The following is a 25,929-nucleotide window of genomic DNA, read 5'->3' as shown; positions in this document are numbered from 1 at the left end:
TTCACCGGAATACTAAAAATTATATTCCAATAGGATTAAATGAAACTTGCGTGAAGAAGAGGTACCATAATTTCGTCTTATTAGAATTTAAAAAAAAATTAGACTTAATAAGACATTCTTATTTCATCGAAAAATTATTTGTTTGAATATTTTTGTAAGTAATACATTATTTTATTTTATTACCCGAATTTTCAATTTTTATATTTACTATTGATAAAATATGAAAATTTCCAAAGGGTCAAGATAATGACAAAAAAAAAATGAAAAAAATTGATATTAATGTTTTTAAAACATTTTCTCGATATTACAGTAGAGTTCATCTCAATTATTAAAATTGGATGCTCCGCTGACCCTGGTTAACGGCCAAAAATCAATTATAAAACAATAAAAAATACCTCTATCGTAAAATAAATGACCCCTTACTGTCCATATCGGAATTCCATACGTTTACGACATAAACATTGCAATAACAACATAAACCCTATACTTATGCAATGCTCCAGTGTCACACAGTCGTACCACCGACCTGATAAAGCTGAAAAGGCAACTAAACTCTATAAAAACCATGCACTAAAAGCAGGTAGCAATCATAAACGTAATAAATAAACAAACTTCTCACGCAATAAACGGTTTTATTTTTATAGCCGTAAAGATTGTTATTGCACATGTGCTCGCTGCGGTTACGACTTGTAAAGATGAATGAAACGGGCGAGAGAGATGGCATCTACTGTGCGAGAGGGTGCGCAGATCTCAGTCGGTCCACGTGGCCGGCGTAACACAAACTGGTGCAATTCATAAAATTGGTTTTATTACTTGTTACTTGCGAGTGAAAATGCATGATAAACAAACCATTATTTTCATATGAAAGTTCATGGGAAATTAAATAATTTTAATAGACACACTATCTTTTGGACTTTAATATTGTATTTTATACTTGAATAGCAATTCAAAATACATGATTATTATTTAAAGCTTTGGCTATATTATTATACTGTATAATAATATCATTCCAATTAAAATCTGATGTGCAGTGTTGAAAAAGCTTATTGCTTTATTTATGACGTAATTAACAGGAATAATAATAAAAAAAGAAAATGTAGGTAGGTTACATACATTAATGTGTGAAATAATCCTTTATTTATAAATTAGTCAATCTATTTACAATATTCTTCTGTGTTTGATAAGATGCATTGAGAAACAAAGATGTTCGAAAATCCAAAAACCTTTTTATTATAAAATGTTTGTGATTTAATATTTTATAAATTGTATACTATTATGATAATCCATAGTGAGATTTATTCTTTATAAATTTTTATAGACTTGAGCCTACTAGGTGAAAATAATAGGGACTCATTTAAATTAAAAGTCAGCAATTCGACCAACTGGTAATCATATATTTTTTTGAATAAAAAAAATATTTCAAAAATTCAACAAAAATAGTTTTAGTTGACCAATATTTAAGTGATATTGTTGTTACTTCAAAACAATATTGTTATTGTGAAAATATAAAACATTAAACGTCCACGCCAAACGTTAACTACCATATTGTAGTAAATTACAAGGCTTTAGGCTTATTTTAATTTCATTACATGCGTTTCGAAATTAATACGAAACAATACGGAATCACAAATTTAATGTTAACTAATGCTGCAATTTCGCTTAAAGCCATTCACTTTGACAGCTAGAAATGCCGGAATGGTTTGTGATTGGCGGTGAATGTTCTGCACCGGATCACTATTGGCGTAGACGAGGAGGCCGCGGGGGGTGCGGGGCTCAGCGCCATTACAAACAATGGCCGTCGGAATGGTCGTTAGCGAATAGCTTTTATCTCTTTCTAATATAAGCCACGCAGGTAGGAATTAATGAGACGGAGAGGGTTCCGGCGGGTGGCCCCTCGCGTTGCGTGCGTCCCGCTCGCACGCACGTGGTTGGTTTCGCCGTCTCGCGATCGGCGCGCGGCAGCGGTAACGCTCGCCACGACGGGGAATTCGGAGTCGTAGAGCCTCATACGCGGGCCATAAACGATCCGCGGCCATAGTAGAGGTGCACGCGCGAGAATCGATCCGAATCGCCGGCGATAAACGCATCTCCCGCGAGGCGACCGTCGCGCGCCGCGTCGCCGAGCGATGAGTTCCAAGTTCATCATCGATAGCATGCTCCCAAAGTACCACCAGCAGTTCCACCATCAGAATTTGTTCGCGGGTGCTGGGGCGTCGCCGATAGAGGCGTCGTTGTCGTCGTCGCTGTCGTCGTCGCTGTCGACGTCGCTGTCGTCGTCGCTGTCGGGCGGGCTGGGAGCGGCGGCGCTGGGCGCGGGCTCGCCGGGCGCTGGCAGCCCGCAGCGGTCATCATCTTCATCATCCGCGTCGCCGGGGGCGCCGGCAAGGATGTACCCCTACGTGTCGCACCACCAGCAGTTCGGAGGCTCGGTGCCGTTCTCGGGCGGAGGATTGTCGGCGGCGGATGACAAGAGCTGCCGCTACCCTGCTGCGATGGGCGCGGACCCGATGGTGAACTACGCTCTGGGCCAGCACAATGGAGGAGCGGCAGTGTCGGCGGCTTCCGCAAGCATGGCAGCGGCTGCCCAGTTCTACCAGCAAGCTGCGGCGGCTTCAGCAGCGTCGGCGGCCACCGTGGACGCGATGGGCGCCGCCTGCTCGCAGCCTCCAGCGCAGCCGCTGCCCGATATTCCCCGCTACCCGTGGATGTCAATCACTGGTAAATGCTCCACTCCTTGCATGCCGCCATTCCAATCTGCGAAAAAAATGTCGCTTAAATACTTTTTTGATTATTTTAGTGCCTGTCGTGATATTATTTCGCCCCATTAGCTTTTAGTTTAGTTAGACTTTGTTCTCTTAAATACGTTGACAATGATTTTGCTAATTACAAGACGTGATAAAATTTTGTGTCACGCATTTTTTATTGCGGCTTTTTCTTTATTATGTAGAAATCGTGCTTGAATAAGTTGTGTAACAAATTTTGTTGTTTTTAAGCGGAAATTAGTATTTTCAAATATACAGTTATGTACACGTAAGTACATAATTGAAAAGATGATCATTTCCGAAAATATTCCAATCAGAACTGTTCATCAACACGTTTATTACTAATTAAACTCGTTTAATGACCGTCAATCATTTATATAACAATAAAATATTTCAGCTGGGGCAGTATAAATGCAATAAAACTGGCCATTATTATTTTTATTGACATTGTGTCATTATATGCCGTTTACAATGTCGTTTTGTATTCAATAGTAGAGCCTATGTATTATTTTACAAGAATACACATTTTTAGTGTTTGCTAACTGAAAAATATATTATTTTATTTGAGACTTTTATATTATAAAGTGTTTTATGAGGTGCACAGCTTTATATTAAAAGGGTTAATTGACAATAATAAAGATCATAAAAGATTCTTTTTCCAATGTTTATATAAAACATGTCTCCAATCTTAAAAGCTTCAACTATCAATTTTTATCAAAAAAATATTTTAAAAATTTAATTATCAACTAAAAATAATTATACGCATAAAAACTAATTACTATAGTAATTATAACGCAATCAAATGTTTAATAAACTGCTTAATTACTCTTTTATTACTATAATGTGGAACCGCGACATTTGAGTAATTAAAACAATAAATATTAATTTTGCAATTTCAATACAACTAAAACAATTAATTTTAATTTACTGCGACCATTAGAACAATTTATATTGGTAATTTATTTGCTATGGATCATTAAAATAATTATAATACATAACGAAAGCTAATTATTTAATTGTGATAATTACATCAAATTTTAAAATAATTAAATATCAATTACAGATGTAATTATGTTTCTAAATAGTTTTTTGGCATTGTACCACGCCTACCAATAGTAAAGGACTATAAACACCTCAATTTAACTAATTTCTTTTGGAATGTAAATATTTTTGTTATGCAAATCCTAACCTAGGCCAACAACTACATTTCCTAGACCTAGATCGCCTAGATAACATTATAGTCTTGTTGTGAGGTCCACTTAGTACCCAAATACGGCAACCATAAAACTCAAACAGCCTGTATACGCCTTGAATACAATGGCGCGATAATTTTTATATTAGCTGTCTCATTGGCAACGACTTGTCTTTGGTCTTTGTTGATAAAACTCTTTAAGATTTTATTATAAACCTACATAATTAATAAAATAATATTGATAAGATTTATTAAAACAAGAGCTCGAAAAACTGATTTTTTGAGTTGCTACAGTTTATTATTTAAAGACCGAAATAGATTCACCCAAACTTTGTGTAAACATTCTATGTAATTAGTAAAACACGTACTCTACATTACCTACTTATTTATTTACCTTTAACTAAGTAAATAACTTTAACCAGCATAAAGTCAAATGAGTTTCAAATAAATATTATTATGTATTAAAAATTTATACATACTGTTTACTAGAGTTTTAATGGTTAGAAGTTTATTGACTAATTATTATGTAAATATTTTATTGTATTGTAAATATCGATTAAAATTTCAAGTACAATACTATTAGCAGATTTGTAAGCTTTTGGTTACTAAAGTATGTAGTTATTTCATACAAAAATAAATTACCAATAATTACCTATATTTTATCTAAGAGTTTCACTTTAGTACATTGAAATTTAATAGAAAAAAACCTTTATTCACATAATTATTTTAAAAGGAATCGATATACTCGTAGGCACCTGTAAATGTAGAGTAGTTATAAAGCAAAAGGTAATTTAAAATTAACCCTTTTACATTTTAAATGATTTAAGAATAACAAATTGCTTCCTCATATTCGACACATATTTTAATGAACAAAACGTTAAAAAGACAATAATAATCTTAATTAATGTCACATTGAAAACCACTTTGAATGTCAAATAGAAACATAAATCAATTTTATTTGCGTTTTCCTCGTGTTAATGAATAATTCTATGCTTATTAGGAGCTTTAAATTCGGTCTATTATTTCTATCTTTTCTATACCTAGAAAATCTTTCTTTTATGTACCATCAATACAACGCTTTATCAATATGTATTTACTTACTATGTTATTTATAAAATACAAATAATTGTATTATGTGTTAAATTACATATTTTGATCTAGGCTAAACTGATAAGTATTCATGTACTACATAATGAAATTAGGTACATTAGCATATTAGATAAACAACGATGCAGTTAATTTGAGTATAACCAATACTACAGAAGTAACTACGTTATCAACCTGAATTTAGGCATGTGAATCAATGTTGTGGGACTGTAGCAGAAAATAGACAAATGTCATGTTTACAAAAATAACTCTGAAGCCGCATTGAACAAGAGAATGAATCAAAATGATTTTAGACTACGCCAGCCCCGCTGGCACATGCCCGCAATCAATTACGTTGACATGTAAAAAACGTTCATAATCAAAGCCGTGAGCCTCTTAACAGCGTCGTAGCTCAGTAAAATTATATAAAATGGCCTATAACCGGCTTGTTTTTATTTAAAAACCGGCCATTCCCGTGATTTGTTGCTAATGTACGGTTATAAAAATGTCCGGGTCGATCGAGACAGGAATCCGTCTCGGGCGAGACAGAAATATCGCGGCAGGTGCTGCGCGAGCGCAACCAAAATTAAAATGGCGGACTTGTCAGTAAGCAGACATTTATACCCCGTAACGCGCTACATTCTACTACAATTTGACAGTATAACAGCGTATTACGTTCAAACACCACTAAAAAGTTAGTTTGAATGAAGTTTGCTTCGATTCAATGGATGTTTTTAGTATTACTAAGATATAAAGAGAGGAACGTGATACGCTAGCTTCAAACTAAAATAGTTCGGTATAAACTGTTTTGTTTTCTCTTGCTTTTCAGTATCGGTTGAAAAAATAAATACAATATAGCGTTTGGCGCGAAATGGTTTATTGATACTCCACAATATCATTACAAGGCATCGAGTGCTTTTTGATTTTTAACAGACAAAACTTTACAACATTCATTTGGTTAAGTAAACAAACAGGGTATTGCATCTCTAGGAAGAGTTTTACTTGAGAGTTGTAATTAAAAATAGTTTAACTTGTGGGTAGTTAGATATGTTTGATGTTGTTGTTACGCTTGTATAATGCCGTTCACGTGTGTATTGTGTACACGCGGGCACACATGTGCGCCGCGCGCATGCTCCAAACAAACATGGCGGCGCGTGCAGCCAATCAGAGAGCGCGCTCTTTGGACTTACTCGCCTCTGGCTCTGCCTATCGATTGTAGTGCTTTATTAATTAGTCCGTTAATGTGTATTTGATATTTATGATTATTGGGCTAATTAATCAAATGTTGGCCTTGGATTTAAGCTGGTAAACATTTAAATCAGTCTAAGTAATTAATTATTATCAAAATAATAAATAAAAAAATATATAAACATGACATTAGTTTACTTACATTATACTTATTGAGTAAATTAAAAGATATTTTAAAACTGATATTTAAAAGTAAAACAGTTTATTTTACATTTAACTACAAATGCACGTAGGTACGAGTATATAGCGCTAAAAAGATAGATTGTTTCATTTGAAAAATAATAAAATCAGGCTCAAAAATAACATTATCTTGGTGACATACGAGGTTGATAAAACAAAACTCAACCTTTCCATTTGAGGGTTAAATTACATTTGATTTTTTTCTTTTCCAACTGTATTTTATCTTCCCGCCGTTCGAACTTCGAACGCTTCGATATATTGTACCTTATTCGATAATCGAATTTATGTTCGAATCGATTTCCGTGTAATTAACGATTGCACTCGAATAAGACAGCTTAAATGTTTCCGATCGGTAAAAGTCATTAGGGCCTGGTAAAAACTGGAGTAACTGATACATTTTAATTGATCGTTTCGTTTATAATGAATGTTTTTTGATAAATTCGTACCTACATAAAGAGAATTCGGTGATATTTTTTGTTTAAAAGGACAAAAACTGAGAAAGTTACAGATCGAGACGTTATTTCAATTGTCTTAATAAGTATAATCGTAGATATAGGTAACACATGTTTGAATACACCTTTCTTACTTTAATGAGATTAGTAAGTAGGTAGATCTTTTAACTATTAAATATAATCTAAAATACTAATCTCTTCAATAACTTATTTGATTGAAGATATTTTATATTAAACATCTTAAAGATATAAGTAATACTAATACATACTCTTTAATAAAGTACCACAATAAAATATTATAACAGCTCTAGGCAGTTTTCGCCTTACTCATTTGTAACAAACAAAAAATTGAATCAATTAAAAATGTCGATATAGTCTCTACATAATTTATTTCAGAACGTAACCTGTATTTTGATGTATTTTTTTTATCTCGTCGCGGATTCGAATCGACGTTGTTTTATTTTTATCAGTTCTCAAGCATAAAACATTCAGAGCAACGGCTTTATCAAGTATGTTTCTCTTTTTAATGATAAATATACTCCTAAAGTGTACTGCAATGCATCATACCTGTTTTAAGTATTTAGGCTGAGTTGCTCCATCTTACTTTAACAAACGTCAAAAATCTGCCAAATTCCATAAAAAACACCGCTAGTGCTATAATACGGTTAAAGTAAGTTGGTGCAATGCAGCTTCAAGCCTCAAGAATGCTCCTTTAGGCATAAGAGCGATGGTATAGGTTGATTGTTGGTTCTAAACAAAGATTTTTTATTAAATAAACGTAGCGTACGTGGGGCATCACATGCCGAGCGTTTGAAACTCCTCCACGCTGTCCCATACATAATTAATCTTAGGCCCCACGCATGCCCCGCTCACGGTTCTTACTGATATGAATATACCTTTAGAACAAAACCAACTTCTACCAAGACACGAATAAGACTTACTCACATTGTTCTAACGAATGACAAAAACTGAAATCGATTTTTAATTGATAAATGCAGTTAAGATGCTGTGCTCGTAAAACTGACATAATGACTATAAAAGGTAATTAACCGCCGATTGCATTCGAAACATTTCTCAGGCCCGTATCACTACACATTACCCAGTCATCTGAAAAACTCTGGATGACTTTTAATTCTAGTCGTGGAATGAAACTCATGAGAATGACATTTATAATCCTAAAAATAATGTCAATGTTCGATTGTTACTTTTGTAAATTATAAAAAGTAGAGCCTTTTTATAAGAAAAATATTTATTTACTTAGTAAATCATTGGCAATCATCATTGGCATTTAAAAATTACTGAATACTTTGAAATTCACAATAGCATTTTTGTTTCTGAAAAAGAAAATACATAGCGGGCAGATACTATTAGATTTTTAAATATAAGTTTGAAGTTGAAGAACTCTACCTATTTTAGAGCTATATTTATTGAAAAAATCTTTAATTTTGATAATTTGAGCTAGATGTGAAATCCATAGTAGGTAACCTTAATAATAAATAACCTTAAAACAGCACAAATCCAATCCTAACTCCAATAAAACAATGTAAATCATCAAGCTGGGTATCGTTTTGTAATACGGGTCTACATACTGCCTGTGAGAAGATCTCTAGCTTGCATGCATTAGCTTTTATTGTTTCTTTATTGTGTTTACATTGTATTTCAATTGTACTGTGTTTTAGTTAACCAATTATTGTTCTGTTTCTACTTATGCATGTATTTTAACTCATTATTTTAACTAGCTTATCTACATACATAGTTTCTTTTTGCGGTAAAATCGTCCACCCACAACCGCAACTTATTTAATGGTTAAAACAGTTAAAACACTATTTTTTTAGCTTAGCAGTTAATTATTAAAAAATACTTTAATAGTACCACCAATCACCATATACCTATTTTGGTTTTAAAAGATAAAATTACTATCTTAGAGTCACACTACTTTTAGAAGTTGTTGAATTGTTATGCACAAAGAACCCTCACTATAATGTAGTTCACTCCCACAAACTTAAGTTCGTAACGAATTTGTAACATATAAGGTCGTTTTTATAACAATTGCAGTGTTATAAGAACGTGGTACATCACTGTTACAAAATTGATACAAGTTTTGAAATTCATCTAAAGAGAGACGACATCTAGGTATCTGCTGTCTTTCAACTTCAAACAATAGCTTTGATTTTAGAACGATGTTTGGTTTCACAGTTGACTACACTTAGATTGTGAAAATGTACGCTATTTATCAGTAGATAAGATATGTTTTTACTTGTGTGCATGCCCCGGCCGATTGAAAGAACTTTCAATACGATTGATAATAGATTTTCCGTTTCCAGATTGGATGAGCCCCTTCGACCGCGTGGTCTGCGGTGAGTTCAATGGTATTTATCGTTTCAAGTTTATTTTCTTTTAGTTTTAAGTATATTTAAAAAACTTACATACATCCTCTTATTACGAACTTTTTTTTATTTTACACCAAAATAAGATTGGTAAAAGAAAAAATAACAGGATGTGTGTAAAACATAGATTATGATTATGAATAAGGCCTTCCTACGGTTTTGTTGCAATGGTTCCTTTGACATTGCTTTGTTGAAAACTTGCAAAAAAAAATTTTATTATAAAGTAAGTCAATCCATTTTAATTCATACTTACTTTACTTCCATTTTTAGTCGATTCTTGTAAGAATCTACATACAAAGTAACTAACTAAATAACGTTAGAAAATAACCCAAAATATTTAGAAAGAGTTAAATGGATTTACTTATTTTTATCTCAAACGTACGTTCTTTATCTCCATAAAGAAAGAGTAAAAAGAATTTGTTAAAACACTCTATTACCATCTTAGAAAAAAATGGCGTTGAAATCACAAACAACACAATGCTACCTGTCGAAATTGTTCGTCACTTTTTTGCAAACTTGTTTATTGCAAAAAACAAAATGACAATAAAAACAAAACACTCAATGGCCTTTGAGTTTCTTTATCTGCAAAAAGTAGCGAAAAGGGTTTAAAATTCGCAATGAACACAAACTTTCTCTAACACAAAAGGAATTTTGGGTCAATGTCACGAAACCAATGACATTAAGGTAAAAAAAATTGCAAAGTTTGTACAACACTTTTAAAGGTTCTGTACAAAATTTTATTTCATTTTTTAATTTATTTTTCTGATTCTAACACTTATGTTGATTGTTTATTGATGTTACTATATGATGTAAGGAATGAGAATTAAAACTTTATTACTACTTCATTTGTAATTTTAAAATCACAATCGATGCAAAAACCTCGTTTGACGACTATTTTGCATCATCATAAGATAAAAACCTATTTTAATTTATAAAGTTTCAGCAGAATTTAAGAATAACTACTGCAAATACTACAATCATATTGTTCGTATTATGTTATAGGTACTCATCAGGCTAAATTAGGGTGTAACTTCTTTTAAAAGGGTAAAACTTACGATAAGGTTTTTTAATGGCCTTTCTGTGACTGAAAGATCACTAAAAACTGCCAATCAACTTTCACATTTGCGTGATTCCCAAAACGTCACAAACAAAGGCACACGGCAATGGTTGTGCAAATCCTTTTTCGTAACAACGTCCCTTTGTGCCCGTTGTTTACAAAATTAAATACGGTACGTCAAAGGGTTTTAAATCAAGCGTCGAAAGCTTTTGAGCTTTTAAACAAGCTTAGAACGCTGCCATTGTTTTGCAAACCTTAAATTACTTTATTACGTTCGACCGTTCTAAGAAAGCCGATACTGCCGAAATCGCAGTCATAACAACGTTTGTTGTCATTTGGTCGAACGAATGACCGGGTCTGATTTGGCAGTACGATGGTGAAGATTGTTTTCTAGCTGATGTAGCTTGGACTACATCAAAACATCAAGGAATTCGCGGCTTAGAGTACATTCTGCAGAGTAGAGATAAGCGACATTAGACCGGAAGAAAGCAGTATATCAAAAGAACATAAAGACGATAGTCCCAATCTTTTACAAATCTTATCGCTTGCCGAAACTGTAATCAACAAACCTGTCCTATAAAACTGTTTTGACTAAAACACTTCTTTAATTACAGCCAAATCAACTATGTCAGAATGTGTCAAGTCAAAACTGTAACAGTATTAGCTATTACTATAGCACTGTCTAAAATGTGTTATTAAGCATGCTGCTGAAAGTAGTTAGTAGTAGTTCTTATGATAATATAGTCTTGAATAAGGCCCGATTCAACCCAACTTTTATCCGAGAATAACTAATGGTATAACTGGTATATTGACAGTTTCAGTATGGGAAATATGTCAAAACTGACGATTTATTCTGAGATTAATATTTACTCTTGTTTGGTAGAATCCACCCTAAAGATGATATTTAAATCTACAGACACGCACATCTAGCTAAAATTTTAAATACATAGTAATGCTATGGTTACTTCTGCAAAAGTAAGTGCGATTTTGATACAAAAATAGTCTACATGTGCTATGACATCTAAACCAACAGTATCTTCTTCGTCGACGTCTCTAAGCTGAAGAATATCATTCTCAGTAGTTTATTCTTGTTGATAAAGGTCCTCTTTACATGTGTTTGCATCCCATCTTACTATTTATAACCCTGCACATTCTGCTTTAGCCAGAGCACTAAATAGGTTTAAATGGATGCGTGCTCTTAGCTGACTGATAGGCCCACAAGGACTACGTAATGAAAGATGATACCCACATATTTCTGGTTCTAACCGGCTTTCCTGATCAACAAGGTTAGTCTCAATTAGCTCGATAAATCTGGTTTTATATTTTCTGCTGTATCTTGTTCATGTTTCTGTCAACATTTTTCAAGATCAATGATTAGTCGTATCTATTTTATCAAGAAACGTTCTTTCGATTTTTTCATCTATCTGTGATAAGGCGTCTCGTCCAATACTTTTAGACGAGTCGATAGTTCGATACATAAATTACCGGTATCGTTATTTATCTAACAGTGAAACAATTGAACTGGATCTACCAAAACTAATCTTATCGCAAATGTAAACCACGCCTTACCCGCATTGTAAGCTGGATTTGTTTGAAAATGAATTTATAACACATAAAACGCATGTGATCAACGTGTGTAACAGCTTTAATAAACCTGTATCATCCGAACATTACACACTGAGTAAACATCCAAACAAAACAGATTATAATAACACTTTCCGAGCTTATAAAGACGTTTTATAGTATCATTAACAATTAAGGCCTAATCACTGTCAATCGTAACTCTACCGTTGTAAAGTGATTGGTGTTAGTTGTAAAAAAGTTTGTACGCGAACAATAACTGTTAAGAATAGACCATAAAGTGGCGACCTTGTGGCAATAAAAATTTAACGAGCAAAGCCCGTAGTACAAACACAGCCAGATTCGTGAACGTGACGGTCATAGGAACAGCTGTTTCGACATCTGCATCGCCGCGACCCACGTTTTGAGGCTTTTAAAAAGAGTTAAAAAGTAAAGAGTTAATGCGGACAGAGATGACGTGATTTATTGCGTTCGTTTTTTGTTTTATTTAAATTTTAATGGTTCTTTTTTTGCGGCGACGATGGTCATTTGTTACTGGCCAGAATTCCAAATGGCGCAGTTGACTGAACGCGTATTTGCAACTTGAACACTTGAATGTGTTCATATTTTGCAGCTTATCATTTTTCGTTACGTGCGAGAGATAACAAACGTCTTACTTTCAGTGTAGGGTAAAGTAAAATGTCAATGCCGTTTTATTCGCGTAGTACGCTTAGTCACAAGATGGCTGTGTGTTAGATACATACAAGACAATGCACGCACATACTCCTACTCACTCGTTCAAGGCTGCACTTGTTATTGCTATTTCGCTGGTTACGTAAGGCCTATATTTAGATGACGAAAAAAGTTTAGTTTGTCGACCTTTAAAGTCGTGCGTTTGACGACGCGTCGCGGGCGCTGCCGATTTTTGCAGCACGTTTTTCGCGGTAAATCTGTATTTCGTAGTAAAATATGAAAAGTGCAGTTTTAGTATTACTATCGTGTTCTTTTGACATTCTTTGTAATAATTAGGTAGGTATAAAAAAAGATAATATTAATTTTGTTTACATTTATGTAGAGACGATAATGGAGTATGTACCGAATAGAACGACATTTTTGGAACCCATTTTTATTACTTTCATTTATTGAAATGATGCAAAATATTTTTAAACAAAACCAACTAAAAAACACATTTTAAATTATCAAGACATAAACTAATTTATCTACATCAACTTCGGTAGAGCATAATCATTAGAGCTATGTATAGATTGCTGTTACCGTAATCAACTCACGTATGATGTATTTTTATTCAGAATCGTGAGAGTTTTTATGCCGCCTTTGCCCCGTGTGACTCATATTAACATATAAAATAGAAGAGGAACATAAAATACCTATTAAAAGCAATAAAACAAATGTTAACCAACTAAAACACACGAAAACATTTTATTTCAACAGATTATGTCACTTTACGATAAACCTAACGATATTTTTATAATGTGCAAAATTATCTTTATTACCAATTAAAATTAAATTATCGTAACTATAAAAGTAAAGCAATGATGATAATAAGTTTTAAATTAAATTACTTTGAGAAATAATAAACTTAATGAAAACGTATTTTGCGTCGAACGGAACGGAGTTTTCTATGAATCGATGTTAACAAGATTTCTAAGAAAAAGTCTATAAGTTTTCTTCTTACCTAACTCTTACTACGATTAACATAGAAGCTATATTCGCATGGCCAGTTGACCGTTAAAGTAAATATTGTATTAATGGGAAAACACGAATGTCGCTTTGCAATTTTAATTTGCATCCTGTTGACATAAAAGTTAAACTTTATCGTCCATAGATCGTGCTGAGTATTGTTTAAAGCATGTAAGTTACGCTAAAGAACACATTTCATATGAAATGCGTTGCGGATATGTTATACGATTAAGTTGTATTGTTTTACCGCGTTTTAACACGTGACTGAGTATGAACAACTTAAAGTACAATATGTTTAAGTGGTCAAAGCTTTGATAAAGATAAACTAAATATTGTAATTAACAGTTTTGGTCAGAATGAAATTGTAATAAAGTCCAAAAATCTGAGCGAAATGACTGAAAACTGGCATTTCACGAAAAATATAAATACTTACATCGAAACGGACATAAAACTCAACATTTTTCTTTCAGTTCATTTTCCTATGAAAGAAGGTTCTTCCAAATTTCTTGGAGCATAAAACAGCATCTCCCATTGACTTTGTATACTAAAGTATGAATACTAAAGTCTGTTTTAACTACTTACACATACATAATGTATTTTGATTGGAAAGGTAAACAACAACACATCAACTGAAAGTAGACAAACGTAATTAATTACCATAATGTATGACGTACATTTGTCCATCATAATATTCCACAAAACAATTTATTTCGACGCCTGCGGAGTGAAAACATTCCTTTCCTACGAAGCATGTTAATTTATTAAGTTTTATAACAGAAGAATTAAAAATTCCATCCAATACGCTGACTTGATTAAAACATTATGCATTCAAAAATGAATTATTCTGTACGTATAAGTATCCGATTCCAGAAAAGCAGGAGCCATTATAATTTAGTAGATAACAATACTACGGAAAGAACTTCTACGTGATTCGAATAATCTTAACTAATTATTCAAAATTCGACGAATGGTACATCTGGACGAAAGAATATGACTGTGATTTAAAATATTTTAATATTACTGGCTCTAAAAATCACATAGATGAAAGGAATTCTATGCATTTTAGATAATTCAGTACCGTGTTAATGACTAATGACATAGTAACGTACAACATCACAAGCACTCGCGCCAACAGTTTTATTTTTTCTTATTTTTGTCTTACTCTTAAGTCCCCCAAAGTATGTGCTACAGTCGAAAAGAAAAACAGACGTTCATAACGCACCAAATCTCGCAAAGTTTGTCAACTCCATAATTTATTAATCCCCTGACTGTACGTGACTCAACACGAGAGGCATTGTTCACGATGCTCTCTCAGACCGTTGAACTGCGAGAAAGCTCAGTCGCTGAAGGCGAATGGGTGATTTGTTCGATTTTCAATTTTGAATTTCGAATCGTTTATTGGAGAATAATAAGTTTTTTTTTTTCTCTTTTATTAACAATGTTCGAGGTTTGATTTAAACCTGGCTGAATTTTCCTTTAATTTACTTCTGATAAAAGGCTTGGTTTATTCTGATGTTTTTAGTTCTTTGTTTAAACTGATATGTGGTTTTGAACTTTTCTACTTCTTTTTAAGTCATCCTCTTAACACTAACGTTTTCTTGAAATATTTACGCCCGTATTCACAAACTATAATTGCAACAAATCGAACGCACAGCGTTGAATAGAGCTTTGTGATTGGGTCACCCTGTGCGTACACGCGCACTGTGAGACCTCATAGTAATGTTTGTGAATACGGGCGTTAGACTTCTATGATGTTTTGTTATTACTAAGAAGAGGCCACTCATTCAACGAAATGGAATCTTATTAAATGTTCCCCATTTATATAAACATCGGCATAGACTATTAATTCCTCAAAGTGACTCAAGCTGGAGTATCATTATTCCCTAAGAGCATCGAACCCAAGAAAGCTTAGTGCGATATGTTAATATAGTGAAGTCTGCGATTGGCAATCCATTTTATTCGTCTGAGAAGCCCGATGCTAATGCCTAGACGTTACATAAATTAGCCGACTATGTTATATTTAACATAATACTAGAGACTGAAAGATTATGTTCGACTTTCCTATTGATCTGTCTCTAGTTTGAAAGAATTTTGAGATGTCTTAATGTGTAATTTGTCGGTATATTTAAATACAAATTACAAAAACAGATTTTGATTAATTTCTGTTTTCTTTTTGTTTTTGTTTTTAATTGACTAATAATATGGAGTGTGTATACAGTGGTATACTTAATTAGACTTTTTATTTAAACTTTTTGCATTATTATTGAACTGTGGCGGACTCATGTTACGTGCCTGTTACTTTAAAACGTAAAACACGACAAGATAGATGAATCTGTTCGTAAATAGTATTTTTATATCCATATACATATAGTTTTCATTCGTTCAGTAATTTCTGGTTTAATCTTCCTATTTATTTTTGTAGCAGACAATCTGCTTATTTAGGATCTTAAACGTGTTATTTTATTCCATTATTTCTGCCAGTTACACGGCTACGTGACCAACAATACCTACAGAGCTGCTCGGACTATTAAGTAGTTGGACATGTGTTACGAACTCTATATCGTATCTAGATGACATTCTTGTGTTTCGAATCGCTTGTCAGTTGTTTTCGATGAGATGTGCTTCTGTTGGCATCTAAGATAAGTGTTGAGATCTGAGGTTTCAATCTTTGAGACTTTATCACCCGTTCGATCATGAGTATAGACTATAGCTATTCATATAGATAGACTAACATATCTATCTATTAGAGCTCGACGCTCTCTTTTACTTGACTCTCTCTAGACTTGTAGGTAGAAAAAAACAGTTTCAGTTGCATGTAGAAGGTAGTATGTCTGCTAGTTTCCATTTAAAAGTAATCATCCATCAGGTGAGATACAGGCCAAGAGCTTCCTCGTTGTGGATAAAAAGAAATTAAAAAAATCTGTAATCTGAAATTTGCGAGTTCATTTGACACCAAACTACCAATTAGGTATGTCCTTTTTGTAGAGACCAGAGGAAAAGAAATCATTTACTTTTAAATCATTACAAAAATGATAAAAAATACTATCGAATCAATGATGTGATAGAACTGCTAGTTTCATAATCCAACGTCACGAACATACCCAATAAATTAAATATTTAGGAGCTGGAATACTTCGCTCACGGCCGATACATTCAGACTTCACGATTCAGTGCGCAAGCGGCAAATTATTGATAACTTGCTTACAGCTTGTACCGTGTTTACTTAGGATCCTTGTAAGTGACTTTTGCTACGTGTAAATACAGTAAACCGCACGGGTTATAGCATAAACGCGTCTGTTCCACCCGATAACAGATTTCATAATAAGTGTCGATCGCTTTCAAAGGGATTAAATGGAATGCTTACAATTTATATCTCTATTAGCGTTTAGTATTGTTTATACACACTGACCACGGCCTCTGGCTTTGTGAAAACACCGAGATTAAAGGTGGTAGGCGGATCCAATGTAACTAGACCCACCGGAGTATAAGTAGCTGTTGCGTAGAGGGGTCAAGCATGAGTGGTCATTTTGTTTGTTTACACTCGGCTCAGCGTTTTCCTACCAGTTTGCATAACTCGGGGGTAGTCTCAATAAAAATAAATTGGCTGGCTGACCAGATTTTCGCACTTGCACACGTACAAGGAAACCAACGACACGCCGAAGGTGATTTACGGCCATTTTGCTCGCTAAGAATGTATGCGAGTGGACTATGACATTTACACTTTCAGATTGAGTCATTTTTATGACTAAGTTAATGATCAAAGTAAAATAAAAAAGCTAATTTATAAATAAAATACTCGGACTGACCAATGATCTGTTTTTTTTGTTCGCTACTAGTTCTAATTTTTCATTTTTCTACGTAAGCCAGTGACTAAGTAATAAAAAAGAAAACTGATTACGTAATTAAACTGTATAAAGTTAAGGGCAATTAAACACCTCAACATTTAAAGTTCAGAATTACACATAAAATAAGCCCGAATGTTGTGTTAATTAACAAAACAATTAAAACTATTCATTGCTGTTGTTCACAAACTCGTAGAAATTCCTCTTGACTATCAAAATCTGGACAAGGTAAAGTAAATAAAGTACTTGCGTACACGTTAAGTAGCTGGTTGCATTCTAGTGCGGTTTACACGATCCGATTATTGGACCCGAGTCGGTTAATGTAGCCTGAATTGAAGAGTATCAGTCCATTCAAAAATGCTATAGTTTTAACCAAAACAATGTTTTGAAATATAATAAAAAAAGGCTGTCAAAATGATTAATGCAGGAGGTAATCTAATCTTCAAGACTACTGACTGATACAAATAGGGTCAACTAGACTGACTCAATTTACGCAGCACATCGATTAATGTTATATTAATCGATGAATGCTCGATGAATAGAAACACTTGCACGTAGAGTTGCAATTACTAGAGATATTAAGAATCCTACCCTACGTATGACTTTAAAAATATTACAACTTTTTCATGATCCGGGAGGCTTTGACCAACTTTTCTGATTCGTCACAGCTATTGCCTTTGTTTTTCTGACCGTACTAATAATTTAGACTAAACAACGTTCCATTCGTCGCACCATGTAAACCCCGCTTTCCTTTACCTCGTTCTACGCAACTCCAGCGCATAAATCCGATACAATCGGCGCTTGCGACGTAAATCTCTGATATACATCTCGGTACATAAAGGGACATTTCACCTTCGAGGGACCTTTGCTTTAGGGATGTTATGGATATGTAGTTTCGGTTATGGATACGGTTACCAATATCCGAAATATTATTCCAAAATAATATTGTACCGGTTTCTGTTACAGTTACGGATATTTTTTTATATCGGATATCCGAAATTTTCGGTTACGGTTACGGATATCTGTGCTAATTATAGAATGCAAATTCCAATAGTTTTCCAGCACAGTTCATGCTTTACGAATAGAATGGGTACAGAAGAGATTTTTTTGGCATCCGTCACCTAATCACCTTCTTTTGGTCTCACAAAAAAGCTTTAATCTTATGGGAAAAAACTCATGTACTTCAAAATGCAATAATTAAATCAGCGCAGGGACTTGCTTGACTCTGCATACATCCGAAACTATCCGAAACCTTTGAATCGGTTATGGTTACGGTTACAGTTATTTTTTATTTCGGATATCCGAAAGTTTCGGTTACGGTTACGGACATCCATAACATCCCTGTTTTACTTGGGGTAACGCCTCAAGTTCTGGTATTGTTGGAATACGCCTTAGTCAAATAAACACACATTAAGAATGGCGGCTAAGTATTTATTACGGGTTACTTGGAGCAATGTTTTTTGTTTGTATTTTGTGGCGTTTAGAAAGGCATTGGGAATTAATCCCAATTTTAAAAAGAAAGTCGATTCAAATGGGGTCTGTTTGATTAATAGGTGACACATTGGCCTTACATACAAGACATTTTGTTTGTGGAGACAAGAGTGCAGGCTAGACTATATGGAAGCTCCGCTCAGAAGTGGACATAGCTAGTAGCTTCTTAGCTTCAGTTGTACCACCTTAATTTTAACCATAACTTTAACCGGGTTTTTTGTATCGAGATTGACAGACTTTGGAGGTTTGTTATAGTCAAAGTAAGATGGTGCATTCCAGTGTTCCTTGATTACTTTTCACCCAACTGCGCTAAAAGGAAGGTTATTTATTAATAATATTGAAAATATACTTATCAATTGTTAAATTGCATGCAAGAAAACACTCGAGGTGAACAGTTGCCTTACAAAGTAGCGTTTAAATAAGAAACCCGTATCTTGATGCAATGTCTTCACTTTCAAAAGTTAAAAGAATTATCAGATGTAAAATAAATACGTAGAGTCTGCATATTCATGAATAAACAATAAACATAGTTTAAAAGTCATCGTTTATTATCTAGAGGTCTTTTGATAACACAAATCGTCGATGTAGATAAATTAACTGGTGTGAAAACACAGTTTAAATTCTTTAAATTATTGGGTCAAGTTAAGAATCATTTTTAGTAGGTAAGCCAAGTCGCAGACCACCGATTTTCGTCGGCTGATAGTTTAGTCGATTAGTTAATCAGTATGGGCATGTAAGAAAGTGCGCAAATTACACCGATTGATTCTTCATAAAAATTAGAATCAGGCCCAACTATCGGCCGAATAAAAATCGGTGGTCTTCGCCTAGGCTAAATCTTGGACAATTTTATAATCAGAATGGAACAATAATCGATAAGTTATATCCTCTTATGAATCACGATTAACACGTAAACAGAGATTGAATTCAAAAACCCACTACTTTGTTTCATTTATAGAGGCCTAAGAAAATTGACTCAGCCGTACCAATTAAGGCCAGATTCAAATATAATAATTGCCACTAATGTGTAATTAAAACGCGATTTTATTGCGCAGAAATTAAATTTCTCGAGTTGTACAGTTTTGAACGCCGAAGGCTTTATCTAAAAACTTTTGACTCTTAAAATTAACACGTTAAGGTTCAATTTAAACGATTCTCAAACAGCAAAGCTATAGAGTATCTATCAGCACAACATTAAATTGTATTTAAATGACTCTATCAAAAAGGCATTCGTACTTTGCCTTGGGAGCATGAATTATGAATATAATGTGGTCTTTACTCGTATAGCCTAGGTTTTATGGAAATGAACTGTGGAATAGTGATTGGGAATTGTTAATTACTAGCCTGTCTGTACCACCCACGAGCTTGGATAATTAAAATAAAACTAATATGTAAGGTGACTTTAGGTACTTTGCTAATAATGATGTAGAAACGGAAACATAAATTATTTAATAATTCATATTTATACCATCCAAAGAAATATTTCTAATAAACCTGCCTTGAACATCTTTGAGTACCACATAATTAGTGTTAAAATAATAATTAAGAGTCAATTTTTCGTGCACAGTTGACGTGATTTCGACGCGACTCGAACGCGACCAGTTGCTAAAAAGTTTATTATCCACAAAATACACAATTTTTTGTGTTTCTTCCAATCGCAAACAGAAAATAAACGTCTATTTAGCAGATTAGAGAGAATTTTTAATTGAAAAGCGTGCGTAATTAAACCTAGCCCTCCAATTAAAATAATGTTTGCACATAGCTTTTTACTCATTACCATGTTTCTTAGTATTTGCCGACCGGACGGTTAGTAAATAACTTTATTTACATAATTTACAACTTATGTGTGTACATAACTTGCCGGCTGTCAGCGTGTTGACTTTTTGCCCCGTTTTGAGTTGTCTATGGTTTCGCCTTTGACTTGGTTATATTGCCTTTTATAGAACTTAAGTTTATACACAAAGAAAAAATTATAAAATTAGTAGTAATGTTAGGTTTTAGAAGAGTTATCCTTTGCATAGGGACCTTAAGGACGTAATATTGGGGACAAGAATGACCGCCTGCTTCTTATCTATTCTTACAGCCTAACCCTTCAACTGCATAACAACAAACGAGGTGCCAAATCCGAAATTGTAATTCGACAATAAAATCCATGCAATTGATATAATTTTATATAGCCATTCAGGCCCTTAGCATTCGAGCGATGTTCTGTAATATGTGGGGTAACGCGGGGTTTGGTGGATAAGGGGACAACGCAGGGTGCGTCTGACATTGAAGAAGTGCCAATAACTGGGGTATAAATAGCGGGGGCCGCCGGCAGAGGGCGTTACTATAGTACGAGATCGGAATATTTTGCTGGTACGAACTGTGTCCTAAACAACGGATTACAATGCGGGAAGGCGAGCTTGGAACGATACTGATCTGTGTCTACTTGATAAATTGTAAAGCTGTACAAAATTTATGGCACTTACGTGTTAGGTGTATTTGTGTGGGTGTCAATACACGTGCTATAATTTACGGTAATAGAACAATGGTTGAGTAAACAAAATATTGATAGCAAATCATTTTAATGCAGTGGTCACGAGTGGAAGAAGAAAATATTTTTAGCGTTACTCACGATTCCATTGAAGACAGGATGTTAAAAAAAATTCAATTGTAGAAATGTAACAGAAAGTTCAGAAAGGCTATGAAGTGTTCATAGACTACCTATAGTTATAATATTACGTGGGTGAATCATAATCTTCGAAATATTCTTCCTAAGAAATTTTGAAAGTTCTTGAGTTTACTTTCGTTTCATTCATGCTATGGCGTATTGGGATCAAACAAACGTGTTTGCTACCAAAAAGTCACCAAAACCTGTAAATAACAACTTTACAAGGAGCATCTATCAGGTTTTAAGGCGGTATTAGCGCCATAATAGGAGCAATAAATTCTCCCCTAAAAACTGGTCACCCTCGAAGTAGACAAAAATGACCAGAATAAATTGGTGTAGCGGTGGCAGCCGATAAAACATTCAGTTTATGGGGTGTCATATTTACATTCGGAAAGATATCGACGTGGGAATACAGATAAGTACTTATTTTTGTGGACAATATGTTCCTATTCTTCCCAATCCCAATTTGAGCGCACCGTATACATAACTCAACATCTTATCTACATAGAAAAGGATGTGGGGTAAAAAAGACCACACGTTAGCATCAGAGTGTTTGTATTTTTCTAATTCACTAAGTACGGCCGTTATGTTGGTATCTATACAGTTGATGCAAGCTAATCCAATTATCGGTTCGATCCAATTAAACAAAGCGCCTCCCGTATGGTGCTAATTGATTGACCATAAATAGGGATTGGTATAGCTACTGCATATTACCATGCACCCTGCGAATACAAGGCAGTTTCAGATAACGCGCCGCGGGAACACGCATTTCAGTGCGAACCCATTAGAAGCCATTACGAACCGTGTTGCGTCGCAGTAAAGGTGACGTTACCCCGCACAATTTTCATTAAGAACATTTCACACACGATGCAGACGTGTGTAATCTTCGGCTATATTTATACGGAAACGGCGCGAAAACTCCCCCAAATGGTGGCCCAAGATTAGTCGGGCTACGCCAACGCGCGGATGCGATGCTACCAAATAAAATGTTTAGGGTCATTTTCGCCGACAACGATCGTGGCCAGCTCCCCGAAATGCCAATAGGCCTATTCCTTGTAGAGGGGAGGTATGGCAACGCTGTCATAAATTGTTGCCCGCAAATTTGCAATCCTATCTATTTGGCCCGGTGAGGGAGGTCCGACATTAACATAACTGTATGTAGGCAATTCGCCGTGTAGCTTTATGAATATAAGCGTACGCAACCGCGTGCGGTGCTCTCGAACTTTTACGTTTGGAACGCTCCTCGCGGGCACATTTTGTGAAAAAAATATCCACCCTTATAACTCGCTCGTATAACCTGGCAATAAGAGTATTTTCCCTTTTGTTTTATAAAAACATTTGTAAATTACGAGAAATGTGTACCTTTGTTTTACGTTCACCTTTACGTTAACATTTTGACAATATTCTTTTTTGCGGAATGAAAGTAAGATCGTAATATTAATAAGTTTATCCACATAATTTAAAATAACTTCGTTATAGACTTAATAGCTTAAATACATGAGAAAGTTCAAGCATAAGTCACATTCACATTCTTTGGTGCAATTAGAAAAACGTGGTACATTACTAATTTTGCGTCTGAAAATTAACCACAAAGCGTTTTAATAAATCTCTTCTTAGGGGCTGGATTAATTCTTAATTATAACCGAGCCATAGAAAAAGGCTCCACAGTTCAAACGCGTGAGTGACGCAATTTAATCACTTGGCCATAAACAGGGGAGAGCGGGGAATATTAAACACATTCCTTAGTTATAAGAGCCCCTTAATTGTGCCTAGATGGGCACTCCTGTATTTTAATGCCCGCAATTTGTATGGACCTGTTTAAATGAGTGGAATTGCTGGCGTGACGAGAGTACACAATAGGTCCCTGAGTAGTCCAGACTCTATAATTAGAAACTGAGAAAAAATGCAGCTTCTTTTCTGTTTTCGTTCATCTAAATTTGAGCTAAAAATGCCTTGAATTTTGATGAACAAATGCTTCATTCAATGTCAAATCCTAGCGCTCGAATGTGTCATCAAGGCCCAGTGATAAATTACGTTACTATGACAGCTCCAATTACCGTAACGAGCAGCAAGCTTTTAAGTATAATAAACTAACTATTAACACAATAAAGTCAACAGTATTAAACGTAACTAAGCACCTTACGTGGTCCTATCATAGTTTACATGCCGGGCCCAGGCCCGTTTGCCGCTTTAGGGCCTATTCCGAGGGCAGAATAGGCCCTCCGTAATTAAAACGCTGTAAACTTACAATTATTAAGTATGAACAACCGTCGGGCGCATGGTCCTTCAGGTAAAACGTGCGTATACGATTATAAAACTTAACTTTGTCATAATAAGGGTTGTTTAAAACCATTATTTTATTTATATTTATATTTTATTCAAAAATATGTTTTAGCAAAACGTTTGCTATACAAAATCAGAACTGTTTGTCATTTAAATATAAATATTCAATTTTCATCTGATCCAAATACAAATTGGTATACAGACAATTTTTTACTCTATTAATCTTATTTTACATAATAATGATCTTGATATTCCTAAATTACTTTTTTACAAATAATTTCGAGTTGCAAAAAACACCTATAACTCTATAATGACTAAAAGTATGTTTTAGATGCTAAACTATTAAAGAAATTGCATTGGTATAAAAACGTATGTATATCAAAATAAAGGTTTATTTCTAATAATAACCCATCCTTTTATAATTATAAATATGAAGTAGTTGTCAGTTTACGTATACTCAATGAACTGCAGAATTGATATTATAAGTCCATTAATGAATTCAAACAGTACATAATGATAGTAAATACGTGTCTTTTATCTCTTTACGATATGACAGCCACTGTGAAACAATCTCGTTATCATTTTAAATGGATACAGAATCTAAACTTATCTGCCACATCGGACTCTGAGCATGCATACCCGCATTAAGTTTCAATTATAACAATTTATGCGTCAGATATCCAACGGCCGAGTGTAAAACCCATAAATTATATACTTGAATTAATAAGTGCACAATAGAGGACCTAACGAGCTCAGCTGGAGGCCCATACACATGGACAAATTAAATTTGCATGTTACACCCCTCCTATCCCCTTTTACCCCGTCTCCCCCCATGTGCGAGTTATTAGCATTGGCCATTTTTAAACGACTTGACCGAGGGGAAAATGGGGTGACTTGCGGTTTGTATGTAATTTATTAGAATGATTTCCGTATCAAATATTAAAGGTGTTTCGGGGTTAAAATGTAAATTTTCGGCTGCAACTTTAGTTGTTTGCCATTCAAAATGACCTTTAAATCCGTTTTGTAACACAAAAATATACAACCTTTATAGTAGCAAAAGCGCTGAAAGTATTTGTTACCCTAAATTTTATATTGCCAGGTATCTAAGTAACTGGAGTTAGTAAAGAATAAAATCCATTTGCATTTCATAACACTATCAGGCGAAACAGCAATTTTCTTGCTGATAAAAGCGCCCATTTTTCCGCTGAAGCTCTCTACCTAGACATTTTCATACATTAGGGGTCTATTCTGGAAGCATTCGCTCGCATCCCGTCGACTCGGGCGGGGCGAAATTATAAAATATAACAACATCGCGCGCCCTTTGTTTTTTAAAAGGTAACTGATAGGGCGCGCACATACAATATTCAAATCCAGCAGGGGAAACTAATTCGTTTTAAATTACGTTACGATATTGCGTTTCGAGTTAAAATATAGCCGATATAAACAGACGAGAGAGGGTTGGGATAAAATATTACAGACTCAGGTTCGCGCAATTAGATTATCTATTAGACACGCGCGCACGTTTCGTGATTAATGTCGAAATATGTTTGGATTTAAACAATGCGTACATAATCCTCTCTAAAATTGCAATTACCACGAGCTGGAAGACGTAGCGTGGGCAGGCCTCCCACTAGGTGGACCGACGATCTGGTGAAGGTCGCGGGAAGTACCTGGATGCAAGCGGCGCAGGACCGGTCTTTGTGGAAATCCTTGGGGGAGGCCTTTGTCCAGCAGTGGACGTCTTTCGGCTGAAACGAACGAACGATGTCATAGACGTAGTAAACAAAGACTTATTCGTGTGAAGGACAACCTCTTAGTGTACGCCTTTTTGACTATGAATTATACGAGTATTTACTTTTAAAATTAAAGGAATATAGGATCCCTAATTTTTCTAAGATATAGGTAGGTATGTCTGGTTAGTAACTTACCAACCATTTACAAGTGCCTCTATTGTTAGTTAATTTGATCAATATTTTTCATAAAATGCGATCGTAAAGTTACCTCAGCCTTCAAGGTGAGGCGTGTAGAAACATCCAAT

The 25,929-nt window shown here is 34.6% G+C and overlaps 1 protein-coding gene across 4 annotated transcripts in view; it reads left to right on the top strand.

Moving 5' to 3' along the window:
• The first annotated feature begins 1,464 nt into the window (after positions 1-1,464).
• Positions 1,465-25,929, top strand: part of abd-A (abdominal A) — a 46,134-nt gene continuing 21,669 nt past the window's right edge. Inside the window, exons 1-2 of one of the 4 annotated variants that reach the window (XM_028314802.1) lie at positions 1,465-2,718; positions 9,245-9,277. In XM_028314802.1, coding sequence (XP_028170603.1) covers positions 2,127-2,718; positions 9,245-9,277 — 625 coding nt within the window. In that variant the 5' untranslated portion in view covers positions 1,465-2,126. Of the gene's footprint in view, positions 2,719-9,229; positions 9,290-25,929 lie in introns of all 4 variants that reach the window. The other 3 variants (XM_028314801.1, XM_028314799.1, XM_028314800.1) reach the window with 3 other exon arrangements.

This window comes from Ostrinia furnacalis, unplaced genomic scaffold, assembly GCF_004193835.3.
Source record: "Ostrinia furnacalis isolate ACB-3 unplaced genomic scaffold, ASM419383v2 OfSCF4915, whole genome shotgun sequence".
In the NCBI taxonomy this organism is placed as follows: Eukaryota; Metazoa; Arthropoda; class Insecta; order Lepidoptera; family Crambidae; genus Ostrinia; species Ostrinia furnacalis.
The sequence above is the reverse complement of the archived record's forward strand: the minus strand, read 5'-3'. Positions and strand labels throughout refer to the sequence as shown.